The sequence below is a fragment of the Fomitiporia mediterranea genome, assembly GCF_000271605.1.
Source record: "Fomitiporia mediterranea MF3/22 unplaced genomic scaffold FOMMEscaffold_13, whole genome shotgun sequence".
Taxonomy (NCBI): Eukaryota; Fungi; Basidiomycota; class Agaricomycetes; order Hymenochaetales; family Hymenochaetaceae; genus Fomitiporia; species Fomitiporia mediterranea.
The window spans coordinates 594,228-617,061 of NW_006760398.1; the positions used below are offsets into that span (position 1 = coordinate 594,228).

Below are 22,834 nucleotides of genomic sequence, written 5' to 3' on the forward strand. Positions count from 1 at the left end.
TATTTTTTAAGGTAAGGAATTGTGAAATGCCCCATGTGACCATTCATAATGGCACGCATCACGTGCAGATCGGTATTACATAAACTGTAAGGCTTCTGTTGAGTAAGAATTTCCTGCCAAATTGACACAGTTTCAACCACAATAGGCAACTTCAATTAATTGGCAGAGACACTTGTAGAAGGGCTTTGGCAATTTAGAGTTAAGATGCCAAGAGTTATGCAAGTCTCTCAAAATTGAAGAGCTGGACTTGCAGAGATTGACATTTAATGCCTATGTCATGTTACTCATGATTTTTGTTAGGTTGTAGTCAGACATTTCTTTATTTCAAACTCTGACACATTTGTAAGTGCTAACAAGTGGGTTTGAGCACTTGCAGACACTTGTAGAGAGTTGTACAGATTTACATCTCTATTTAGTATATATTAAGGTATGTCCACTTTGCTGAGCCACCCCAAAATTTTCCAACTGTCCTACAAGTGCTCCTGCCAATTAATTGAAGTCACCTAATATTTGAGGGTGAAAGTAGCTAACATATGAATATTGTCATTCCAAATGCCCATACATCTGATTCTTTTGTATAATGCTTATCACCTTCTTCATCAAAGAGTTTGTGTGCCATCCATCTTTGTCAGCAACAGTATAGAGGGGACCCAAAGGCTCAGCAAGGGGACCCAGGCTACAACTATCCTACACAACAGAAATACAGAATGCAAGTACTAGAATGTAGTCAGAACTTGCAGAACAGGCAGAGAGAGAGAGTGAGACAAGAGTAGAGTATATAGAATGAGCCTAAGAGTACAGGACTACCTAGAGTAGACAAGATCAAGACTACAGGACCAGTCTGATCTTGTATACCTATATATACTAAACTATACAAGAGCACTCAGGGAGCATGAGCTACTAAGAATGATAAGTTATGAAGAATGAAAGAAAGGAATGTCAAAGATAAAGGTACAAAGAATGAAGGGATAGACAAAGGGTAAGAAACCATAGAATGAACAGAGAATGAAGGAGTGGTCAAAGGAATGGAATGATGAAGTAAGGAAGGGTAGTAGTAAGAGTCAGCACACATATAGTCTATAGACAGTGCCTCTAAGGGACAGAAGTCCTGAGTTCTAGTACAGAGGGGTGTAGAACCCTTAGAACTGAAGGTAAGAGAGTAGAGAATTGTAACATCACCCCCCCTCTAAAACCAATCATCCTGATTGGTGAACATTAGGCTCAGTCAGTAGCTCAGGCATAGGTCAGAATGGTAAGGCTTGGAAATCTGTAAGGCTGAGTTTGTACAGAGTACTAGGATGAAGCTGATAGAAGTCTTGAATTGCTTTAGGAGTATGGGTGAGGTTCTTAGCAGGTTCCCAAGTACACTCCTCAACTGAGTACCCTTTCTAGTGAACAAGGAATTTGAGTTTTCTGTACAGTAGCTTAGTATCTACTATGTACTCTACTTTGTATTCTGGTTTAGAACCAATGAGTTCTGGTAGAGGTGGTGGGGGTCTTTGTTGTAAAGGAAAACCTGGATTGTAGTACTAAGACAGTAGAACCTTGTTGAACACTGGGTGTATGTGCTTCTATGTTGTCAGAAGTTAGAGTTTGTAGACAGAGGCACCAACCTTCTTTTCAATAACAAAGGGTCTGAAGCACTTATTGTCCAACTTCTTCATTAGGCAATCTGTGGTCAGGTTAGTAGCTTCCAGCATAACTTTGTTACTAGGCTGGTAATCCTTGGCTACAGACCTCTTCCAATCATAGTTCTGTTTTATAACCTATACTGCCTTTTCCAAAAGAGCTTATACATCCTCCCTGGTTCTGTGTATCTGTTCTACAAAGTCTGTTACAGATTCAGAACTGCTATTCTGGTTTAGAACTGTCCCCTGGTACAGATGTCTCCTATGATTGAGGAAGAACAGGGATTGTCCTGTTATAGAGTGTTACTAGTTATTATGCACAAATTCTGTCAGAGCTAGCCATTCAGACTAATCTGATTACTGATGATTGATAAACATCTGGAGGTAGAGCTCAATCTCCTGATTGACTCACTCAGTTTGACTGTTAGTCTGTAGGTGATAGGTAGTAGAAGGGTTCCCTTGAATTCTGAGAAGCACATATAAGTCTTACATGAATTTTGACTCAAATTACAGTCTATAATTATGAATGAGCTTCTGAGGGAGTCTGTGTAACCAGAAGATGTGATCCTAATAAATGTGCACCATACCTTTAGAAGTGAGTTCTGTTTGGGTCAGAACTGTATGAACTTGCTTAGAGAATCAGTCAACAATTACACAGATAGTGTTGTAACTCTGAGACTCAGGTAGTTCACTAATCAGGTCTACTAAGACTTCTTCCTAAGAGTGATCTAGGATCTGATACAGATGTAGGAGAGCCTGAACCCTTGTCTGGTGGGCCTTAGTCTGTTAGTATGTATTACAACCAGTTACATACTTTAGAATTTCCCTCTACATTCTGGGCCACTAGTAGTTCTGAGTAATGAGTTCCTGTATTTTGTGTCAGCCTGAATGTCCTACAGTCAGATTGTTGTGATGAGCTCAGACAATGTCCTCCTACAGCTTCCAATCCTTCAGAATGTACAGTCAGCCTTCCTAGTAAACCTATCCATCCTTATCCTCCTCCTAATCCCTTGCCTGCTTCTCTAGCTGCTTTACTACAACCTAGTCCTGTATGTGTCTCAGAGCTTACTGTATGTGGGTGACAAAGTCAACATTCTTGGATTCAAGTCAGATCTCTTAGATTGTCTTGGATGCAAAACAGGAATTGTCTAGGAGAACAAGATTTTTGTTATCATTCTCCCCCCTTTCATAACCTACTTGTCTTGAGAGTAAATCAGCTTTCATTATTTGTGTTCTAGGTTTGTGGGTCAGTACAAAGTCAAAGTCCTACAGTTCTAACATCCAGCAGGCTTGGTGGCAGTTGAGCTTCTAGGGTGCCTGGAAGTATTGGAGATTAAGGTGATTACTCTAAATCTTAAACTTCTGTACAGTACTAAGGAGATATTAACACTACTCTTCCAGGGAACAGACAATTGTGAGGAGTTCCTTGTTATAGATAGGGTAGTTCTGTTCTGTTATAGAGAGGGATTCTGATCAGAACACTATCAGACACTACTTTCTGTCAATAAACTAGGACAGTACTACTCTATTTACAAAGTTGGAAGAGTCAGCTTTGACTTAAAACTTGTCTACAACTGTTAGAACTGCTAATATGAGCTTGCTAGTGATAGCTTGCTTCAGGGACTCAAATACAGACTGTTACTAATCCTCCTATTACTAAGGAACATCTTTGCTAGTAAGATTGTAAAGGGGCCAGACAATAGTACTAAAGCCTTGAATAAAGTATTAGTAGTAGTTTGCAAACCTAAGGAACACTTAGACCTGTTTCAGGTTCTAAGGTTGTAGCCAGTTCTGAACTGTAGTTACCTTTGCCAGATCCATACAGACCTCTCCTCCACCAATTACAAAGCTTAGATAATCTACTGACTCCTGTACAAAAGAGTACTTTACTTCTTAGAGAAACAGTTTATTATCTCAGAGCTGTTGTAGAACTGCTTGAATCAGTCAGTAATAGTACTCAACTGTCTGGGTGAAGATCAGAATGTTATCCAGATACACACTAATGTGTTCTAAGTCAATCAGATCTGTAAGGATGTGATTCATGAATGACTAGAACATTGTAGGCAAGTTGGTTAGTCTGAAGAACATTACAGTTGGTTTGTACAATCTACAATTAGTTCAGAATACAGCCTTCTACTCATCTCTGTCTTGGATCCAAATATTATTGTATTCCTATCAAACATCCAACTTAGTGAAAACCCTGGATGTATGTGTCTTATTAATGAGCTCCTGAATCAGGGGAAGCAGGTACTTGTTTTTGACAGTACCCTCATTAAGACAACAATAATCCTGGACTAGGTAGAGCTTCCTATCTTTCTTTTTGACAAAGAAGAAAGGGGAGGCCATAGGGGACTTTAAGGGTTGGATCCAGCTGTTCTGAAGATTTTCCTGAAGGAACTTGTCAAGCACCTCCTGCTTGTCTCTGTTGAGTAGGTAGACCTTACAATCCTTAGGTTAGAAACCCTTAGTCAATTCAATTACATAGTCCTAGGGACAGTGTTCAGGAAGCTGGTTGAATTCCTCTTCACTAAAGACTTTAGGGAACTCTCAGATGAAATCTGGCAGGCTGGGTCTGTGTGTGTTCCAGAGTAGAGTTGATCTAAAGGATATCTGAGACAGAACCAGTCTGGAACCCTCTCAGAACAACTCTATTCTGCCTTAACTAGAATATGTATTCACATATCTATCCTAGTTGAAGAAGAACAACTGGTCACCTTCATCAGAACTGTTGATAACATTGGAAGTGTCTGTATCTACTCAGAACAGTAGTATAAGGTAGTCACAAGACTTGGGACACTGATTGAACACAAGTGTCTACTCCAACCAGTCAATAGTAGGGTTGTGAGTCTTGAGCCATTTGAATCTAATGAAAATGTCTGTCTTTCTAAGGTTGGTGACTCTAAACTCAATACTTTCCTTATAATCCTGAATGGTCATCTGTAGTTGGACAAACTCAGTAATCTGACTATTCTGGTTCAGGGTTCTGTCCACATTGTATACTAGAATTGGAAGTAGAATGTGTCAAGTAGGGAGGTGGTGTTCCTGTACAAAGGCCTTATTAATGTACAAACCAGTACATCTACTGTCTACTAGAGCTATTGTTTGAATCTGGCAGGATCCTGAGAAGGAAGCCAAGAGGACAGGGACCTAGAGCTAGTGTTTAGAACATTCTCAGATGAACTGCTACTTGTTCTGAAGGGAACATACAGCTTGTACAGCCTTATTGTCTGAGAGGGTAAGTATATACACTAACATTTCCTTATTAACCTCTCTCTTTCAACAAGGACAGACCCATGTTCTCAGCTGTAAACTCAGCTGAGACCATCCCTGCTTAATACTACAGACAAACTACTGAGTAGTAAACAGGGCTAGGTAACATTCTGAATGTTCTAAGATCTTAGAACACAGAAGTAGCAGGTCAGATTGTACAGATTTAGACTTGGATAAAGTGTGAAGAGAAGAATCAAAAGAATTAGAAGAAATAGGAGAACTATCTACTTTTGTTTTTGACTTTTTTCTTTCTAATAAATAATTTTGTTAATTTATTTTTTCTACTTTTTCTACTTTTTCTACTTTTCTTACTTTATTTACTTCTAATCCTATAGTGTCTATTGAATCAAAAGTGGCCATTAAAAAATCCAAGTCATAGCTCTTCAGTACTACATTCACTGTTAGGCCTCTACAAAATCCTAGAGTACATAGTCAGAGTCTAGGAGTTCTGAGGTGACTTTCAGATTTGCAGAAAAGGCTTCTTACTATAAATCCTGCTTGTCACTCATTATTACTCTAATGACCTGACAGATATACTGTTGCTTCTACAGACAGTCCTTAATTTAGTGCCCTGACTTTCTGTAGGCAAAGTATACTCCTCACTTCTAGGCTTCTCTAATGTCTATCAGAACAGATTGATTACAAATTACAGGCAGATTAATCTAAGGGCTCAGAACTGTCAGAGCTAGACACATGTACAGGTGTTCTGTACAGACTTGACACATTCAAGCTACAGCTTAGTTAAAGGAGATGGTGTACATCTTCTACTTGGTGTAAGTGACTAGTTCTAGTATCATTCTAAGAATCTTATCAACCAGTTCTGGGTGAAGAGCTTTTTCAAGTATTCTGATGAGGACATCATCAAACCTGAGTGTGAATCCTGCCTTCCAGGCCAGGATATTGAACTCCTGAAAGAAGGCATTAGCAGAATGTTTGCCTTGTTACAGAGAGACAAGCTTGTTCTACACATTACACTTCTTATTCAGATTAATGAAGGAAGTACAGAGCTGCCCTATAAATTCTGAGTATGACTCATTGTTCTGAAGTTGGATCAGACTTCCAATCTAATAGCCTTTAATCCAGTTCTGAGCCCAGGTGGCTGTATTGCCTTCCTTTATGAAGGAGAGGATGAATAGGACACAATTGAGATCTGAGGATAGATTGGTTGAAGTAGTAGCTACATATAGTTTGACTTGGCACTAGAAGTCCTCAAAGTGCTACCTATTAAAGTCTAAAGGGTAGGCTACATGTACTTTCTTTCCAGAACAGGTTGCAACTTCTAGAACAATCAGAATGGGTTCTGAAGGGGCTGGGAGCATATGGTTGGTAAAGGCCTCTTAGATAGAGGTCTACACATATTGAGCTAGCTCTGCTTGTAACTGCTGATCTGGCAGGACAGCAGAGGTGGCAGTTAGTATAGTAGGGTCCATGTTTACACTACAAAGGAGTCAACACTAAACTAAAAGGGGTAATGAATAGAAGAAGGGTGGTAAAAGTTTAAAAGGGTTTAGAAAGTTTAAAATTTAAAAATGGGAAATCTGCTAATTTGTGACTTCAGCATTTCTCACAAGGTTGATGCTGCAACAAAGTTTGCTAGCTTTACATTTGGAAATCAAAACAGAACAACAAGATTGTTACAATTCTCTGCTCTCTTACCTTCAGTTCTGAGGGTTCTGCACCCCTCTGTACTGGAACTCAGGACTTCTGTCCCTCAGAGGCACTGTCTATGGACTATATGCATGCTGACTCTTACTACTACCCTTCCTTACTTTATCATTCCATTCCTTTGACCACTCCTTCATTCTCTGTTCATTCTATAGTTTCTTACCCTTTGTCTATCCCTTCATTCTTTGTACCTTTATCTTTGACATTCCTTTCTTTCATTCTTTGTGGCTTATCATTCTTAGTGGCTCATACTCCCTGAGTGCTCTTGTGTAGTTTAGTATATATAAGCATACAAGATCAGACTGGTCCTGTAGTCTTGATCTTGTCTACTCCAGGTAGTCCTGTACTCTTAGGCTCATTCTATATACTCTACTCTTGTCTCACTCTCTCTCTCTGCCTGTTCCACAAGTTCCAACTATGTTCTGGTGCTTACATTCTGTATTTCTGTTGTGTAGGATAGTTGTAGCCTGGGTCCCCTTGCTAAGCCTTTGGGTCCCCTCTATACTGTTACTAACATCAGATCAAGACTACCCATTACCACCCTACAACTCTCCTATGTTTTGAGCATTAGTACTTACTGTTGTGTCAATCTCTTTCCTTTGTTCTGACCCTTTTACAAGTGTTCAATTAATACATTATCCTGGGGCATTGTCAGGTAGTTTATATTAAGATAGAAAGTGGTCTGCTTACTGCCTTAAGATCAGAGTGTATCACATTAGACATATGCAGATAGCCAAGACCACTAGCTAATCCTAGAACCTAAGATGAGGCACTCACCCTGGTCAGTCTTTCTGAAAAAGAGAGTCTGTGAGGAGAAACTGACCATCCCTTTGATGTCGAATTTAATTTGCTTCCTTAGGTAATCTCCCAATGTTCCATTTTCCACCCACCAAGCAATGAGTAGAGGGTAGTTTCCCTCTAACACAAACCCCAAAAATGGAAGAACATTTCTGTGGTACAGTGTAGACCACACATACATTTCTTTAGCAAGGATCTGGAAATTTAGCTGTTAGTTTGCAAGACGATTGAGTACAGCAAATGCACACCAACAAACTCTTTCAAAGCTTGGATCCTTCTGAATAAATATGCAGAATCGCTTGACAGCAACTTTCACACACTTCTGTGGTACAGTAGTCTTTTGTATTCTATCGGGAGAGACAGAAAACGTTCCAACGAAAACGTTGCTGTATCCACCTCCACCTCGTGGTTGACTGTTATCATACGTCATGAAACGTGTTATATCGCGATTATGATGACGTCTCAGTGTCCTTTGGAGCATATCATCAGGATTTTCAGCCATACTTTTGGGTAATGACAGTGTATCATAGGTGTTCATGGTTGAAGAGGACGAAGTGGGCTGTAAACACGAGAAAAGGCGATGAACTCTATGAATCTGTGCATCAATGATCCAAATCACAGCCTCTTATTTTTTATAAAAAAAGTAGTGGTTGTATCTTTGTAGAAAATCAGCGGGAGAGAATTATCTTCCTTTTAGAGGTGAGAATAGCAACAGTCAATTTCACTTGAGCACCGCTCTGCTTTTAATGTTGCAAGAATTCTGGACAATTTGGCTGCAAACAGAGAAACACCGTCTTAAAAAGGGATACACCGACGGCTGATGACTAATATGACGGTCGGCTACCAAGACAACCGACGTCCGGCGTGGCCGTCAATCGCCTTAACAGTCGCGACTACAGGCTTGTTCCCATCCTCCACCCTCTCCCTTCTTCATCCCTCTTTCTCGTCTTTCTTCGCATTCAACGTCTCTGGTAGACACTCATTCCATTCACTTTCTTCTTTAACCGTCTCTTCCCTCTCTGCACCATTTCAATCATCTATCTCCGAAAGTTCTACTCGTAAGAATAAGTATCAAAATCGACATGTTCCGCGCGTTCGTTCTGTGTGTCTCTGCGCTTGCGCTCGCTGGTCGTGGTACGTCCAACTTTCCTTTCTTTATATCTTCGGTGAAGAAGCTCATTGCATAAATGACCCTTGTGCCGTCATCGTTAATTCGGACCCTGCTGGACAGTCGCGGCCCTGAATTTCTCGCTTCCAGGAATGACGATGAATGTCACTGTTCAACAGCTTCTCCAGATTCCCTCAGGACCATATCTCGATGCTTGTACGACAAACTGCTCAACTATAAACTCGACTATTGTCGTACGTCTCGTTCACCTCTAACCTCAACGTGATTGCATCGTCTGACATCTGCGTTTCCTTTGATGGCGAAACGATGTTGTACTGGTGAATTGGTTACGCGGTACAGAATTGCGCTGATGACTCTTGCGTATGCACGAACGACGTGGCATCCGCGTTGGCGCAATGCGAACAATGCATGTTTAACTTCCTTGTCGCACGAAACGAGAAAGCTCCTGATCCGCGTATCGGTTCTAACGTGGCTCTCTCTCGTACGTCCCAACCGTCGTTCCCTATCATCCATCATCCATCACCCATCTATCCATGTCTTGTCACGCTCTTTCTTACGATATGATGATATCCTGACGCATAATCACATTTGTTTGATTTAATTATACAGAATATGCGGGTGCATGTAACAAGACATTCACCAACGCAGTTCTCACAATCGCACCAGGCTGGGACGGTCCCACAGACATCATACTTAACACACCCTCCACCGTCGTCGTCGTCGGCTTCGGTGCAATCCTAGCCGGTTCTGCGCTAATGATGTTCTCCAGCCTCTAAGCGATCGGTCAAATGGCACACGGCGATCGAATCAAGGCGGCGTGCGATCGGGTTACTGGGAAGTGATGCGGCGGTGGCGCTGCTGAATTTGTCAGATGGTGGTTAACATGTGGAATGCTTTCGAGTTTGATGGATTGTTGCGAGTTGAGAGTGGCGGTTTCTTGATTGGCGCTGTGTGCCTTTATTTTTCTTATCTGTTTTTTGCTTGTAAATTTCTTGTGCATACTGAGGAGAATATGTGAGATGGTTGGGCCGAGTTTATCGTTATTCCGATTTTATATCGTGCAATAGTATTAGTACCACCATTCACCTCCAACGTAAAAGAAAAAACAATAAAACCTTATATATTACAGTAAAAAGCACAGTAGCTGTGGGAATCAACGATTCACGGCATCAAATTGGTAGCTAGTTAGTTTGGGCGTCTCTACATGAATATCTCCTCAAGCAACACTTGTACGATAAAATCAGACTAATAATATAACATCCAAACAAGCTGTGGGTATGAATAAATCAACCAAGCAAATTATAACAAATTCACAGCATCATGGTCGATAGTCAGTTACTCATGTAATGTGGTTGCAGTTATGTGAAAATATATCCAAAATATCCTCCAAACTCCAAATCGTCGCTAGATCTTCCCAACACGGAGGTTGTTAAACATCTCACGGGCAGTGATACGCGCCGTTTCGTAGAACGTCGGCAGGTCGAGTGTCGACGTGAAGACATCTGCCAAGCCAAACGGGAGCATCAACGGGATCCAGCCTACAACAACAACAATCATCGTCATCAGTAACCATCAAGATAGTCGGACTCAGATAAACGCAGAAAACAACCCACCCTGAGCAAGTTCAAGCGCGAAACACCCTCTATGCATCTTATACTGCTTCACCTCCCCTCTCTTCAAATGATGTACGTCACCCGGTCTATACACCTCCATCTCCAACGCTCCAGGTTTAAAAGCCCACTGCTCTCCATGCAAGATATTAAAATAATCATCCGAGGGATGTAACCCCGAATGTCCCTCCGTACCCAACGGCGTACCAAAAACAATAAGATACTCAGTAATACTCGCGTGGATGATGTACATCGCGCCCATCGCTCCCCCGGCGTTGCTAAATACCCATTCGTCTGTACGGGAATTGAGTGCAAGGGATTTACCGCCCCGACCGGAGGAGATGTGTGGAAGTTGAGGATATTCGGTGGTTAGGTTTGAGACGATGTGTTGGATTATGAGGGTCATGTTGTCTCCGTGTGTGGATACGGCGGAATTAGCGACTGCGTTGATGAATACGGGGTCGAAGACGTAGAATTGGTGCTACACAACACAACCATCATAATCCCATCCGAACAAGAAATTATCAGACACCAAAAACTGTTTCGTTTCGAGGAAATCAAACGAGAAAACTCACCCGGATAGAATCAAGATACCTCCCAGCAAGTACGAAGAACGCAAGTACACCTAATCGTACAAGCCATTTCTGTACCCAAGCACCAACTCCACCATTCGTAGCCGCGCTCTTCTTCTGAGCATCCGAAGACATGTTGCTCCCTTTATTTCGCGGTTTGAAAGATCCAGACATCACAAACCGGAAGTAAACTTATATTTATATAGCAGATACGTGTTCCTTGCTTAGAAATAAAATCCAAAACGCGATCAGGCGATCTGCTAGCGCTAGATTGTGGTACGAGACAAGATAGATTTTTGATTTGATTAGCAATAGGATATTTGTGAGCGGATAAGACTTGTGAGAGCCACGGGCGCAGAAGAAGAGCACCCAAAGACGCGTCGCGGAAATTCATGATCAATTCAATTGATATTCAGGAGCACGTGCAATTTCTTTATTTTATTTTTATTTCAATTTCTTTATTTATTATTTACGTACGTAATCATCAAATAAATACAAACACACCGGCCAATAACAAGTCACCCGAAACCAGCGCACAGCGGAAAGATGCCGGCATTTTTTGGCTTTTTACAAATTGCAGGCCGTGTAGGGACACGAAAGTATATACGGAGTGTATAACACGAATGAAATGAAAGAAAGGGAGTGCATAGGTGGATGTCCAAACAGACCTCACAACAGAAACAAAAATAAAGAAGAGAAAGATGTCATCATCATCGACCATCCATGACACGCTCAACCAACGTGCCCAACCAGCGCTCGAACCGCTCCTGGTCCATCGTCCCTTCCTCATCGAAGAATTCGTTGTACGGACGGTCCTCTATCGCTTGTCCACGGCCCAAGAGTGACTTGCCGCCGTTTGACGAACGGACATAGGAGACAGACGCGCGATAACGCGGCGCGGAGCCCGGTGCAACGGAAGGGAGGGTACGAGCTGAGACAGTGATGTGCTCTGTCTCAACGCGCTTTGCGAGTGTACGACGACGACCGACGAAGACGGTGTCTTTTTCGATGAAGAATGAGTAAAGAGTCGACGCGGAGGTGAGGATTACATATCTGCAAGAAGGCACGCACGCGATTAGGGGGTTGATACACGCCATATGAGACATTAAGACTGGACACTTACAAGATTACACCAATCCATACGAGCGGCTTCGCCTGCTCAAACTCGACTTTCCATCCGTACAATGCTGTGCCGACAGCGGTGAATACGCTCGCCCAACCGAGTAGGAGCTTCACATCCGTATGAGTGTGTTTCTCCTTGAATAGATTTGGTTGTGATAGTAGCTATATAATCACGGCATGGCATTCATCAACACGGAGCGCAGGTGCAGGGGAAGTTGGAGTCGGACTCACCCGCTTTACGGCATCATCACACGCATTCTTCAAATCTGTCGCGTTCATATTATTCACCTTGATAGGTTCGCGGTCCGTCAAGGCTGCACTCGCAGCAAGGATATCCACACGGCTCGACCCGCTATTCCCTCCTGCTGTCGTCGCAGCAGCATCTTTGGCTGCTGCATTTACGTCTTCAGTCACGCTTGAGTCCTTCGTAGAAGTCGATGCCGATGCAGCCGCTAGCGCCGACGCGTCGCCACCACCCTTCGCAGCGCCATTCGCCGCCTTCCGTTTTGCCATCACTCGCCGGCCACCCTCAGTAGTTAGACGTAAAGAGGGAGAAAAGAGCGACGGTTAGAAGTGGAGAAAGAGACGAACGTCGGTCGGACAAACGTCAGTGAAACGGAATGAGGAGGACACGAGACGACGTGCCTTGTCCTTATTTGGTCGCGTGCCGCTTGCCTGCCAGTGCCACGTCGCCCCTGACTTTTCGGCGGATCGTGTTTTCCTCATGTTTTTTCTTAATTTTTATCCTCACGATAGGTTTTATATTCCTGAAGGGTCTGGAAGCTGCCGTCACCGTTGGTATCGATTTCATTTTGCTCTAGCTTTTGCTTATCATGTTAATTAATATTCATATCAGTGACTTACTGTATATTCTAATATAGTAGGGCTTTAAGAAGCCGTGCCAGTAAACACGTAATATATGGACTGAAGATCTCATCAAGCACGAAAGTAAATTTATCAAAGGCTTGATCTCGAGACTAAATACCTGTCGAGAAATACATTGCTCAAGACGAACAAAGATACATGCACAAATACTCTAATACACAACACTGAAAAATACGAAATTGCACGGTCATTAGTAATACTAAAACGACTTGTTGCTTTGGCTTGAATTATAATAGCCGCTGAGGACGAAAACATTATTTCTCATTTATTGATTTTGGACTCCGGAAAGCAATCTTTTTCCGAGTTAAAAATTTGGCTACCAATCATTAACTAAAGCATCTTATTTACGATCCATCTGTTGCTGCACGACCTCGCGAACTCCATCAAGCTCCCAGTCATCCCAGCACAACGACAGCATCCAAGAATGCCTTCCAGCGCCTGCACGGAGGGCAGCACGCTCCGGAGGGACAGGTACTCCAACCTTTCCTTCTTTCAATGGTCTATCCCAGCGAATCAAACCCTCTCTTCGGAATCCCATACGCTCTGCAGAACGAACAGACTGGGCATTATCTCCATGAGTTTGCCACTGCACACGTCGCAACCCGAGACCCGGACCGTACTTGAGTTCACCTTTGGCGTGCTCAGCAGGAAGCTCGAGGCAATAATGTAGGAGAAGTCCGACAGCGTTGGATGTGACATGTGTTCTCTGGAACTCGGGAAGGATGACAATGAATCCGATCTCTGTGCTTTGATTCATCACTTTGGTATTCAAGAGGCCGATAGTTCCTGCGAGACGTGGGGTAGCCTCTGGTAACGAGCTTAATGGATGTTTCGTTCTTTGGAATGTGCAATGAAATACTTACTAGTTTTGTCTAAGATGGCGAACAGGACTGCATTTGTGTCTTTCTGGATCTTCCCTTCGATATATTCGTCGATGAAGTCCTCGTATGAATTGAATGGACCAGACGGATAGTATTTGTACAGTTCTGGGGCTTCTTCGGTTTTCTGGAAATATTCCTTCCCGTGCAAGAGAGGCTATAGATTATCCCGCCCGTTAAACGAAGAATCCCAGAAATAATCAACATGGTTATTAGTTGATAAAGGCCAAAGATCATGATGAAAGAGACGCACATCGAATAACGTCAACTTGACCCGGGCACTCTCGAGATCGCGAACCGGAAACACGAAGTTCGGATCGAGTGAGGACGACATTTCCTGCTCGTCTTGAACCATCAGGTGAATAATGGACTTTGAGCAAGGAGTGTCGCGATAATCCGGTCATTTCAAGCGATGTTGGAATGACTCGTGCTAAAGGGCCGCTGACCTTGTTCTGATCGCTAACTTTATCACATCTGGCACTATTCCCGCCGCAGCTCAAATATTTCTACATAGAATGAAGCTTGCGAAGCTACCGGTAGGACCCTTGAGTAAGTCTAAATGAGTGCACTACCCATATGGTTTGTTATTCGGTGTAACTCAAATAGTAACGAGCGAGCGAACCTCAGCTAGTACGCCCCAGAAGTCCAATGAACTCTAGCCGAGAGCAATTAAAGGGCGACGTCTTTTTGCAGACCTGATGACTGTTTAGACGCTACAACTAGGCAGTAGGAGGGAACAGTGTATGGCAGAAGCAACGACTTTTTACATACCGCCAAAATTGGTAAAGCCGAAGATCCAATCGAGGGCGATGCTGTTACTTATGGTGCAAAGGTCTTCAACTTCACACACATACAGGCGTCTCAGCATGTACCATTGGCTAGATGCCTACACTCTGACTGGCCACAAGATGACACTTCACCATTGGCTATCCTGTCATTCTAATTCAGAATGATTATATATCTTATCACACTAAATAATATTCCTGTTGGAGACTGAGGTCAGAGAAGGGCAGCCCGAGATGCATGTACAGGCCTATAAATAAATAGGAATAAAATATTAAACTATTTACGCGTCCTAAGTCGAGTGAAGTATCATCGAAATTTACGAGGCACATAACCCTTTGTCCAGTCTTTCCCCAGCAGCGACTTCGCGAAGTCTAATCTCGTAGAAAACTGACAATTAAGTATGGCCGTAGTGCGAGGCCGCCAGAGCGTATTTCGCAAATCTGCTGGGATCCATGTAAGCAATTCACCACCTTTGCCAAGGACCCAGCCATCCTCAGACAGGTGCCAGCTATCAGAAGGCCTGTCAAATGACGTTGCTACTCCTTCAGCGATTTCTGACTTGTACAATGCCTGCAACTCTAAAATAGGGTACAATAGCCGTCTATGTAGTTCTAGAAGACTTGATTCGTGCTCACCTGCTTCGATGTTCCATATTCGAATTATGTCATCAAAGGATTGGGAGAGGACACGCTTTCCATCAAGCGAGAATGCAAGCAAAGTAATGCTCCCTCCATGGCCTCCAACTAGTTCTGTGATGGCCTCCCCGCTTCGCACGTCCCAAATCCGAATTGAGCCACTGAAACTTCCAAACGCGACGCGCTCTCCATCAGGCGAGAACGAAATTGAGTTGGTTTTGCAAGGCTCATACACTTTGACTGGTCCTGCAACGACATTATTATTTTTGACATCCCAAATTCGAAATGTCCCATCCTTAGACGCAGAAGCAATGTACTGAATGTCAGACAAGAAAACAACAGAGTCGACGGAACTCTGATGGCCAACAAATGGAGCCGCGACGACCGTCCCGGTTTGAATGTCCAAAACCACAATCTTGCCGCGATTAGAGCCAGAGACGAGGCGTCTTCCATCTGGCGAGAAAGCTAGCGATATAGGTATCTCGCCATTTGCTATAACTGGTTTGTAGTCACGAGTTGTAGCACGACCGGAACCTCCAGCGACGTATTCTCCGCTCGGTAGAAGCACAAACTCGCCCTTTTCATCCCACTCGAGGCGAAATCCGAACGGCCCTTCGATGATGCCACCGCCCGAGATCCGAATTGTGCCATCATCGCAAGCTGCAGCAACACTTTTTCCGTCTGGCGACAGTGCAAATATTTTTTGGACAGAGATTGGGCGTGGTGTAAACGGCTCCACGGCGGCCTCTCCGCTTTCTACATTCAAGAACCAAAGCGTGTTATCGTTAGAGAAAGAGACAACACGTTTTCCTTCACGTGTGAAAGCAATCCAGTGGATTCTGTCTGTATGCACTTCAAACGGTCCCGCAACAGTCTGTCCCACATCTCCATCCCAAATCCAAATCTTGCCGTCTTCACAGCCAGTGGCAACATGCACGCCATCGGGCGAAAGAGAGACTGAGCTGATAGGCAGTCTCCGCCACTCAAGCGAACTTGTAGGAACCTTTCCGAGTTCTGCATGCCAAATCCGAATTGTATTATCACTAGAGCTAGACACAATACGCTTCCCATCAGGAGAGAAAGCGACTGACATGACGTTTCCCGTGTGCCCTTCAAATGGGCCCGCAAGACATTTGCCACTTTCCGCGTCCCAAATTCGAATTGTCTTGTCACCAGAGCCAGAGGCCACACGTTTCCCGTCGGGCGAAAACGCGACTGACGCAACTGATCCTCCATGGCCCTCGAAAGGTCCTGCAACCCTTTCCCCTGTCTGAACGTCCCAGATTTGAATTGCACAATCTTCAGACCCAGAGGCGATGCGATCTCCATTGGGAGAGAAAGCAACTGAAAGAACACCGTAGCTATGCCCTCTAAACGCCTCGACGACTTCACCGCTTTCTGCATCCCATATCCGAATGGTGCAATCACGAGAGCCGGAGACGACGCGTTGACCGTCAGGCGAGAAAGATACAGAGGTGACACCAGCATCGTGTCCATTGAGTAATTTCACAACCCGCCCACATTTTACATCCCAAATTCGAATGGTGCAGTCATCAGAGCCAGTAACTATGTGCTTCCCACACAGTGAGAACGCGACCGAGCATATAGCATCATTATGCTTTTCAGACGGGTTTGTGACCGTTTTACCACTTTCAGCATCCCAAATTCTAATTGTACCGTCTCGACAGCCAGAGACAACGAGTTTCCCATCGGGTGAGAATGCCACCGCAAAAACATGAGTTCCATGTTCTTCGGACGGGACCGTGATTACTTCTCCACTGTCTGCGTTCCAAATTCGAATTCTGCGACGGTAAGAACCACAGACACGCCTTCCGTCAGGTGAGAAAGCAACAGAGAAACCTGCAAATGGACCTTTACTCAAAATCTTGAGGCATGGGTTCGGCGGTTTAATCCCATAATGGGTGAAATGTATGGTGGGATGGGTCCGACGATAATGCTTGGTTACCGCTGATTCGTCCTCCGAGAGGGATAGCATAGAAAGGTAGATGTGAGGAGCACTCTGTGCAATTGGATATGAAAAGACGGTAGCCAGTTTGTACGCGTCCCATAGAAATGATGAAGTTTCGGTTTCACCCAACTAGGTGCAAATCAACATTAAACCATGCAGGACGTAACGAGTACTTACAGGAAACCATAAAACAGCGTCCATGAGTGCACGACAGGCAAAGCGAGTGAAGTGGTTTGTCAAGCTAAGGACCTCAAACCAGTACAAAAGGTTACGGTATGCGAATTTTTGCAGAGCGGTTACCATATCTTCAGAATTCGGTAAGTCACAGAGATGCTCAGACCAGAATAGGCATGCATATGAAAGTTGTCTCGGTATATATCTTGCGACGCGTCCCTCGAGTCCGGGAATATCATCGTTTTTTATAGCGGGCGTCTCAAGATTGCAGATGTTGAGATGTAGTAACTCGCTCATTATTGTGAGGCATCTCAAGGCAATTGTACGTCTTTGACTATTGGCATCAATGAACCATTGACGATTACCGGACCGATCGCGCGACAAAAGGTAGTCAGCAAAAGATGTGTGGTGGAGACGAATGGACTGCCCAGGCTCATAAAAGAGAACAGATCGCAGATTCTGGAGGGTCAGCCGTGACTTCCCCTGTCCGATGCCCAAGAACTTGTCGACATCGTCCTCCGAAAGAGTTATTTTTCCGAAAAGAATAAGACCGAGGACCTTCCCGAATCGTTCGACAGATTTAGGGTCCTCCCATGAAATTCCCGACTGCTCAAGCACAGTAGCGTACAAATTGTCGAGACCGTTGAGCGAATGTACATTGGAGACGAGCCCGTCAAGCTTTCCAAATGGATCATCACTGTTCATCACCATTTTAACCGCGGTCGACGCCCAGATGAATAACCCGTCCGCTGCACGACCGAGTATGTTCATCTTAACGGTCCATGCGAACCCGTCCGGAACCGGATCAGCAACCGCCTTGAGCATTGCATTGTCGATGTAAGCAAGTACATCGCGCCGACTTTCCGTCGAGGCGGGATCAAGCTTAAGTTCACGTATATGTGGCCGTGATGCGAGTGACCTGAGAATGTCGTTTTCAGGTCGACTTGTAATGAAGAACCGGACGTCCAATGGCAGATTTGCGAAGTTGACTTTGAGCAACTCCAGGATCTCCCGCCGTTGCTCCGCAGTGCCGCACTCGTCTAGTGCATCGATAATGATGATTATCGGACCTTTGACGTCTTTAACAGACCTGAGTGGATTCAAAAGAAGCTTTTCGAACTGTCGAGCAGGCGAAGAACTCTTGAGCCGCTTGGCAGCAGGTATTATATGCGATGCAAGGGATGGCTCGAACGCTGCCAGCTGATAAGCAATGGTCCGTATAATAGACCGATGCTCCTCCTTCCCTCGTTCGAAGAAAAGAAATGCCGCAAGGCAGGATTCATCATCACAATGGTCCGTGATGGAAGCAGCGATGGTGCTCTTCCCAGAACCGGCGATCCCGTTGAGCCAGAGGATATTCTCCTCAGGAGGTGAGAATAACCAGTCCTTGATTTTTCTTAGATATTCCATACGCGTGTTCGGGAGGCAGCGAGCAAGGTTAAAAACGTCGGACCTGATCGGCTCCAGTAACTCCTTGAGTTCTTGAAGTCGCTGCTCTTGTACCTGAAATTGCTGCCGCATCCCTGCCGCACCGTCTTCAGCTTGAAATCGGTCTACATTACTTAGTGGACACGCACCGATATCATAGGCCTTTTCGACCTTGTCTCGTATATAACCTGCAGTAGAAGCAGTATGTACAGCAAGGTACGCGTCCAGATCCCGCCTGAGAACAATGAAGCCCTCCTTGTATTTGTCCACCTTTTGTCGACTAGCTATCCTTAAAATTCTCTCTAACAAGCAAGTTCAGTAGTTACAGGGTCGAGATAAATTGATACTAACCTATGAAACTCCGTGACGTATATTCTTTCACAAAAAAGCAGACGGCGATAGTGTGTCTTAGTAGTCTATCAGTAGGTTCTGTCAGCTTCTTGGCCCCGTCACCAAGAGTTTTCACATCCTTTGCGAATTCGTAAGCTCTCATCATGACATCGACTAAATCAATCAGCTTCTTGTCTGTTTCCCATTGATGAGAAACAATCTACGTGTATCAGATCAGCATGGTTTTACGAAAGGCAATGCGAATAAGAGATGTACTCTGTACAGAGCGGTGGTCGCTTTCCATGCAAGGTTCAGGTACGGATGAATCTACCAAATGAACATTGTAAGCAATCATCAATAAGTACAGCACCAGACGTACATTTTCTACAACATGACTAATAGCTTCAACAATCCTGTCTACCACTTCAACAACCGATCCAACCGCGTCCGCGGAGTCTGCGATTTTTGCAGACAATTCAATTCGCTCTATATTCTGCGGTACGCATTGAACGTCGATTTCGGCACGCTTAGTTTCATCTATCCTTTCGAGAAACAAGTATACAGAGCACAAATGAGATGCAGTCAGCCCAGATGAAGATAAGACGTCCACTTCAACTGGGGCTGTACACAAATAAATACGGGCACAGGCAAAGTAGAAATGTCGAAGCGCACCCTCAGTATCAGTGCATTTGTTCCACAGGTCCACAAGCCGGACATTGACGCAGCCGACCTCGGTCTTGATCCGTAACACCCTCTCCCTCTTAACGACACGTATTCCAAGAATAGGTGAGTTGTCCGTTGATGAGCTGCAAAATCAATTAGAGTGACAAAATAAAAGCACAATGTACTCTCACAAAGTAAGAATACCAAACGAGATAGACGATCCGTCGTCCTTAATTTGATAGTCACCCAACGTTCTGCCATCACACTCTATTTTGACGTAGAAGCTGTGCGACCTTGACCTGTGCCGGACGTCTGTCACGCGCTGAACTGGGCAAAACATCAGACGACGGGCGATTAAGCAAGTAGGAGACACACCGTCTAGAGAATAGTGGGCGACCGCAGCGGCAGCAAGCATGATGATGATGATGGGAAGAGTGGGAAATCACTCTGTTGAAGTGTTGTCGTTGACATTGATCCCGCAGGTTGCCATTTATTCGGTGTTGTGAGGGTATTATCTAGACCTCAAGAAGAGATCCTTAAGTAGAATACCCATGGTTGTATGCCATCCCATGCCAGGAAGTATCACAAAATAAGTAAAGGATTAGAACAAGAAAACTCAATGTGTAGTGAACATGGTTAATGTCCATTGCTGGATACTTTCTGCAAACTCTATAATGTGGCTGTGCACGTTAATACGTAATTAATGATACTAGAAGAAGAGGCAATGCTTTGTTCGATAAATTGGTGTGCAGATAATAGCACCGGGAAAATACTCCTTGGCCTCTTACAATGGCCATCGAACTCGTAAAAAAAATTAATCTATTCATCCAGGAATTCGGAGAGCGATCTATTCCCAAGTTTAAAAAAATGTAGCCACGGTCTACAAGTAATGCAGCTCATTAACGATCCATCTGCTGCTGCACGGCCGCGCAAGTTCCATCAAGTTCCCAATCATCCCAGCACAACGACAACATCCAGATATGTATTCCGACGCCCGCACGAACGGCCGCACGCTCAGGAGATACGTGCAATCCGATCTTTCCTTCTCTCAATGGTCTATCCCAGCGCATCAAACCCTCCTTTCGGAATCCCATGCGCTCCGCAGTACGAACAGACTGGGTATTCTCCCCATGTGCTGTCCACTGCACGCGTCGCAATCCGAGGCCCGGACCATACTTGAGTTCGCCTTTGGCGTGTTCGGCAGGAAGTTCGAGGCAATAGTGTAGAAGGAGGCCGATCGCGTTGGATGTTACGTGCGTTTTCTGGAATTCGGGGAAGACGACAATGGTTCCGATCTCTGTACTCTGATTCACTAGTTTGGTGTTCAAGAGGCCGATAGTCCCCGCGAGACGTGGAGTGCCCTCTGGCAGCGAGATTAGTTGATTTCTTGTTCTTCGATACTTAAAATGAAATACTCACTAGTTTTATCCAAGATAGCAAATAGGACTGAATTTGGATCTTTCTGAATCCTTTCCTCGATATATTCGTCGAAAAATTCCTCTCTTGAGTTGAACGGACCGGAATGGTAGAGTTTGTATATCTCTGGAACTTCTTTGCTTTTCTGAAAGTATTCCTCTCCGTGCAAGAGAGGCTAAGATCGTGTAGTTCATCAAAACGAAGCGGCGCAAAAATACCCAACATCACCCATCGTTAATAACCACTGCCGAATGAAACGAAGAAATGCGCACGTCGAATGGTGTCAACTTGACACGAGCACTCTCGAGATCGCGAACGGGAAACACGAAATTTGGGTCAAGCATAGCTGTCCCTTTTCGTTGGTTTTGCGCCATCAAACTGGAGGTGGGTCTCGGGCTATGAGTCGTTTGACAATCGTGCCATTTCAATGTATTTCCAGAATGACTCATATGGGAAATACTCACTCAGATGTAGCTCTTTGTGCTTCATAACCGTTGTTCATTGCGTCTTCCTCCCGTTTCACGTATACACAGGAGTTCTTCTCGCGTAGAGGGAGCAGCTTATCGATAATCGGGGTGCGACAAACAGCGTAACTGAGTCAAAGGGAATCGACTCCTCGAACGGTTTTTAAAGCTTACAGTAAGTATCTGGCAGGTAATCAGATGAAACGCCTAAGAAGCAAAAGTATTGAACAATGTCCGCAGAATTCGGAAATAAACACTTGACCTTACTGTAAACCTATTATAGAGGTAACCGACACAATTGAATTGTTACGTACCTTTAGTTACGTTACAAATGAGTATTGTATGGCTTGTTGCATAATTTTATTATGGTCTTACTCTGGCAGCAGGGGCCAACAGAGTTACATGCACACAAAATTTGTGTAACAGCTGATATGCCTTATGTCACTCGAACCTGGGACCTTCTGGCCCTGCAACTCTCGATTTTGCGTTACCTCTATCATAGGTCTACAGTAATCTATACGTTCCCTTGTTTGGCAATTCCCGAACAATCGAAGTTTACAGTGTAATTTGTTCTCGTGGCGTGGACGTTTGAGCGGCCCATATGTGCACTGGATTTGACGGAGATAGCAGTTTATGGGAGAATTTGAGTCATATCAAAGGGACGCCGGTGTTATTCTGAGCGCGATGCTTTGTCAGTTTCAGCAGCAGACCGGCCGCTATCTAGAATCTCTCTGCATTGACGTATTAAGATTGTAAGGTTCCAGTTACTTACAGTCAGATACATGAAGGAGGCACAGTGACTGTCAGTTATTCACCGCAACTCACATAGAAACCCACGAAACATACGGTTGGTGCGCACAAGAAGTGTACGTTCTCCAATAGCCTAATCCGAGGATAATTGGAGACCGACGAAATATTACCAGGTCTGGCGTTTGTTTAATTGTTTTCAAGCACGGGAGCTCAGCGCTACGAACCTTCCGTCGATCGAATGGCTCTGTGCAAGCACATCACGAAAAAGTCTTAACAGTTGTATTAGATTATAACCTAGTATATTTTTTACTTTTTGTAAATTTTGTAAAAGTGATAATAACTTAGATAGTGGTTTTCACAAGTCAATTATAATTTACTAAAAGTAAAGCAAGAATTCAGAATAGTTATTAAAATTACTGATATTAATTATGATTGTACATATTGTCAAGATATACAAGTGATTATAACATACCTCCTGAAATAATAATGTTAGAATATACTTATCAAATTTTAACAGTATAGTATCCTCTTACAATTTATACCAGTCATTACAAGCATTTGAATAGCTTGTTTAGGTTTTGCTTACAATTTTGTATTAAATAATTAATAAAATATAATTATATTTGATTATAGAATACAAAAAGATAGTAAATAATACATTA

The 22,834-nt window shown here is 43.9% G+C and overlaps 6 protein-coding genes across 6 annotated transcripts; 1 reads left to right on the forward strand and 5 right to left on the reverse strand.

Annotated features, from left to right (window-relative positions):
- The first annotated feature begins 8,282 nt into the window (after positions 1 to 8,282).
- Positions 8,283 to 9,595, forward strand: FOMMEDRAFT_23085 (uncharacterized protein). Its single transcript, XM_007270295.1, has 4 exons — positions 8,283 to 8,495; positions 8,593 to 8,723; positions 8,830 to 8,971; positions 9,100 to 9,595. The coding sequence occupies exons 1-4, from the start codon at positions 8,444 to 8,446 to the stop codon at positions 9,264 to 9,266; spliced, it is 492 nt and encodes a 163-aa protein (XP_007270357.1). The 5' UTR covers positions 8,283 to 8,443; the 3' UTR covers positions 9,267 to 9,595.
- Positions 9,596 to 9,684: 89 nt separating this feature from the next.
- FOMMEDRAFT_23086 (C-8 sterol isomerase) lies at positions 9,685 to 11,021 on the reverse strand. The gene is made up of 3 exons (XM_007270296.1): positions 10,676 to 11,021; positions 10,104 to 10,581; positions 9,685 to 10,028 (listed from the first exon to the last, which is right to left on the reverse strand). The coding sequence occupies exons 1-3, from the start codon at positions 10,805 to 10,807 to the stop codon at positions 9,895 to 9,897; spliced, it is 744 nt and encodes a 247-aa protein (XP_007270358.1). The 5' UTR covers positions 10,808 to 11,021; the 3' UTR covers positions 9,685 to 9,894.
- Positions 11,022 to 11,150: 129 nt separating this feature from the next.
- On the reverse strand, positions 11,151 to 12,395 carry FOMMEDRAFT_23087 (uncharacterized protein). The gene is made up of 3 exons (XM_007270297.1): positions 12,026 to 12,395; positions 11,796 to 11,956; positions 11,151 to 11,725 (listed from the first exon to the last, which is right to left on the reverse strand). The coding sequence occupies exons 1-3, from the start codon at positions 12,305 to 12,307 to the stop codon at positions 11,383 to 11,385; spliced, it is 786 nt and encodes a 261-aa protein (XP_007270359.1). The 5' UTR covers positions 12,308 to 12,395; the 3' UTR covers positions 11,151 to 11,382.
- A 624-nt stretch (positions 12,396 to 13,019) lies between these two features.
- On the reverse strand, positions 13,020 to 13,891 carry FOMMEDRAFT_94275 (uncharacterized protein; the record flags this gene model as incomplete). The annotated part of the gene is made up of 3 exons (XM_007270358.1): positions 13,020 to 13,497; positions 13,539 to 13,714; positions 13,811 to 13,891. 3 exons carry the CDS (start codon positions 13,889 to 13,891, stop codon positions 13,020 to 13,022), a joined length of 735 nt encoding a protein of 244 aa, XP_007270420.1.
- Positions 13,892 to 14,628: 737 nt separating this feature from the next.
- Positions 14,629 to 19,957, reverse strand: FOMMEDRAFT_170526 (WD40 repeat-like protein; the record flags this gene model as incomplete). Its single annotated transcript, XM_007270441.1, has 9 exons — positions 14,629 to 14,921; positions 14,979 to 17,076; positions 17,125 to 18,851; positions 18,901 to 19,099; positions 19,156 to 19,206; positions 19,259 to 19,500; positions 19,552 to 19,685; positions 19,734 to 19,869; positions 19,918 to 19,957. 9 exons carry the CDS (start codon positions 19,955 to 19,957, stop codon positions 14,650 to 14,652), a joined length of 4,899 nt encoding a protein of 1,632 aa, XP_007270503.1. The 3' UTR covers positions 14,629 to 14,649.
- Positions 19,958 to 20,441: 484 nt separating this feature from the next.
- On the reverse strand, positions 20,442 to 21,302 carry FOMMEDRAFT_94201 (uncharacterized protein; the record flags this gene model as incomplete). Its single annotated transcript, XM_007270354.1, has 3 exons — positions 20,442 to 20,928; positions 20,958 to 21,133; positions 21,231 to 21,302. 3 exons carry the CDS (start codon positions 21,300 to 21,302, stop codon positions 20,442 to 20,444), a joined length of 735 nt encoding a protein of 244 aa, XP_007270416.1.
- Positions 21,303 to 22,834: the final 1,532 nt, after the last annotated feature.

Excerpts from the sequence above, each read along its gene's own strand:
- FOMMEDRAFT_23087 (XM_007270297.1), bottom strand. The coding sequence starts at position 12,307 with ATGGCAAAACGGAAGGCGGCGAATGGCGCTGCGAAGGGTGGTGGCGAC. Across the intron at positions 11,957-12,025 it reads GTGATGATGCCGTAAAGCGG|CTACTATCACAACCAAATCT; the intron begins GTGAGTCCGACT and ends GTGATTATATAG. Across the intron at positions 11,726-11,795 it reads GTATGGATTGGTGTAATCTT|ATATGTAATCCTCACCTCCG; the intron begins GTAAGTGTCCAG and ends GCCTTCTTGCAG.
- FOMMEDRAFT_23086 (XM_007270296.1), bottom strand. The coding sequence starts at position 10,807 with ATGTCTTCGGATGCTCAGAAGAAGAGCGCGGCTACGAATGGTGGAGTT. Across the intron at positions 10,582-10,675 it reads GGTATCTTGATTCTATCCGG|CACCAATTCTACGTCTTCGA; the intron begins GTGAGTTTTCTC and ends TGTGTTGTGTAG. Across the intron at positions 10,029-10,103 it reads CGCGCTTGAACTTGCTCAGG|GCTGGATCCCGTTGATGCTC; the intron begins GTGGGTTGTTTT and ends TTGTTGTTGTAG.
- FOMMEDRAFT_23085 (XM_007270295.1), top strand. The coding sequence starts at position 8,444 with ATGTTCCGCGCGTTCGTTCTGTGTGTCTCTGCGCTTGCGCTCGCTGGT. Across the intron at positions 8,496-8,592 it reads GCTTGCGCTCGCTGGTCGTG|TCGCGGCCCTGAATTTCTCG; the intron begins GTACGTCCAACT and ends CCTGCTGGACAG. Across the intron at positions 8,724-8,829 it reads CTATAAACTCGACTATTGTC|AATTGCGCTGATGACTCTTG; the intron begins GTACGTCTCGTT and ends TACGCGGTACAG.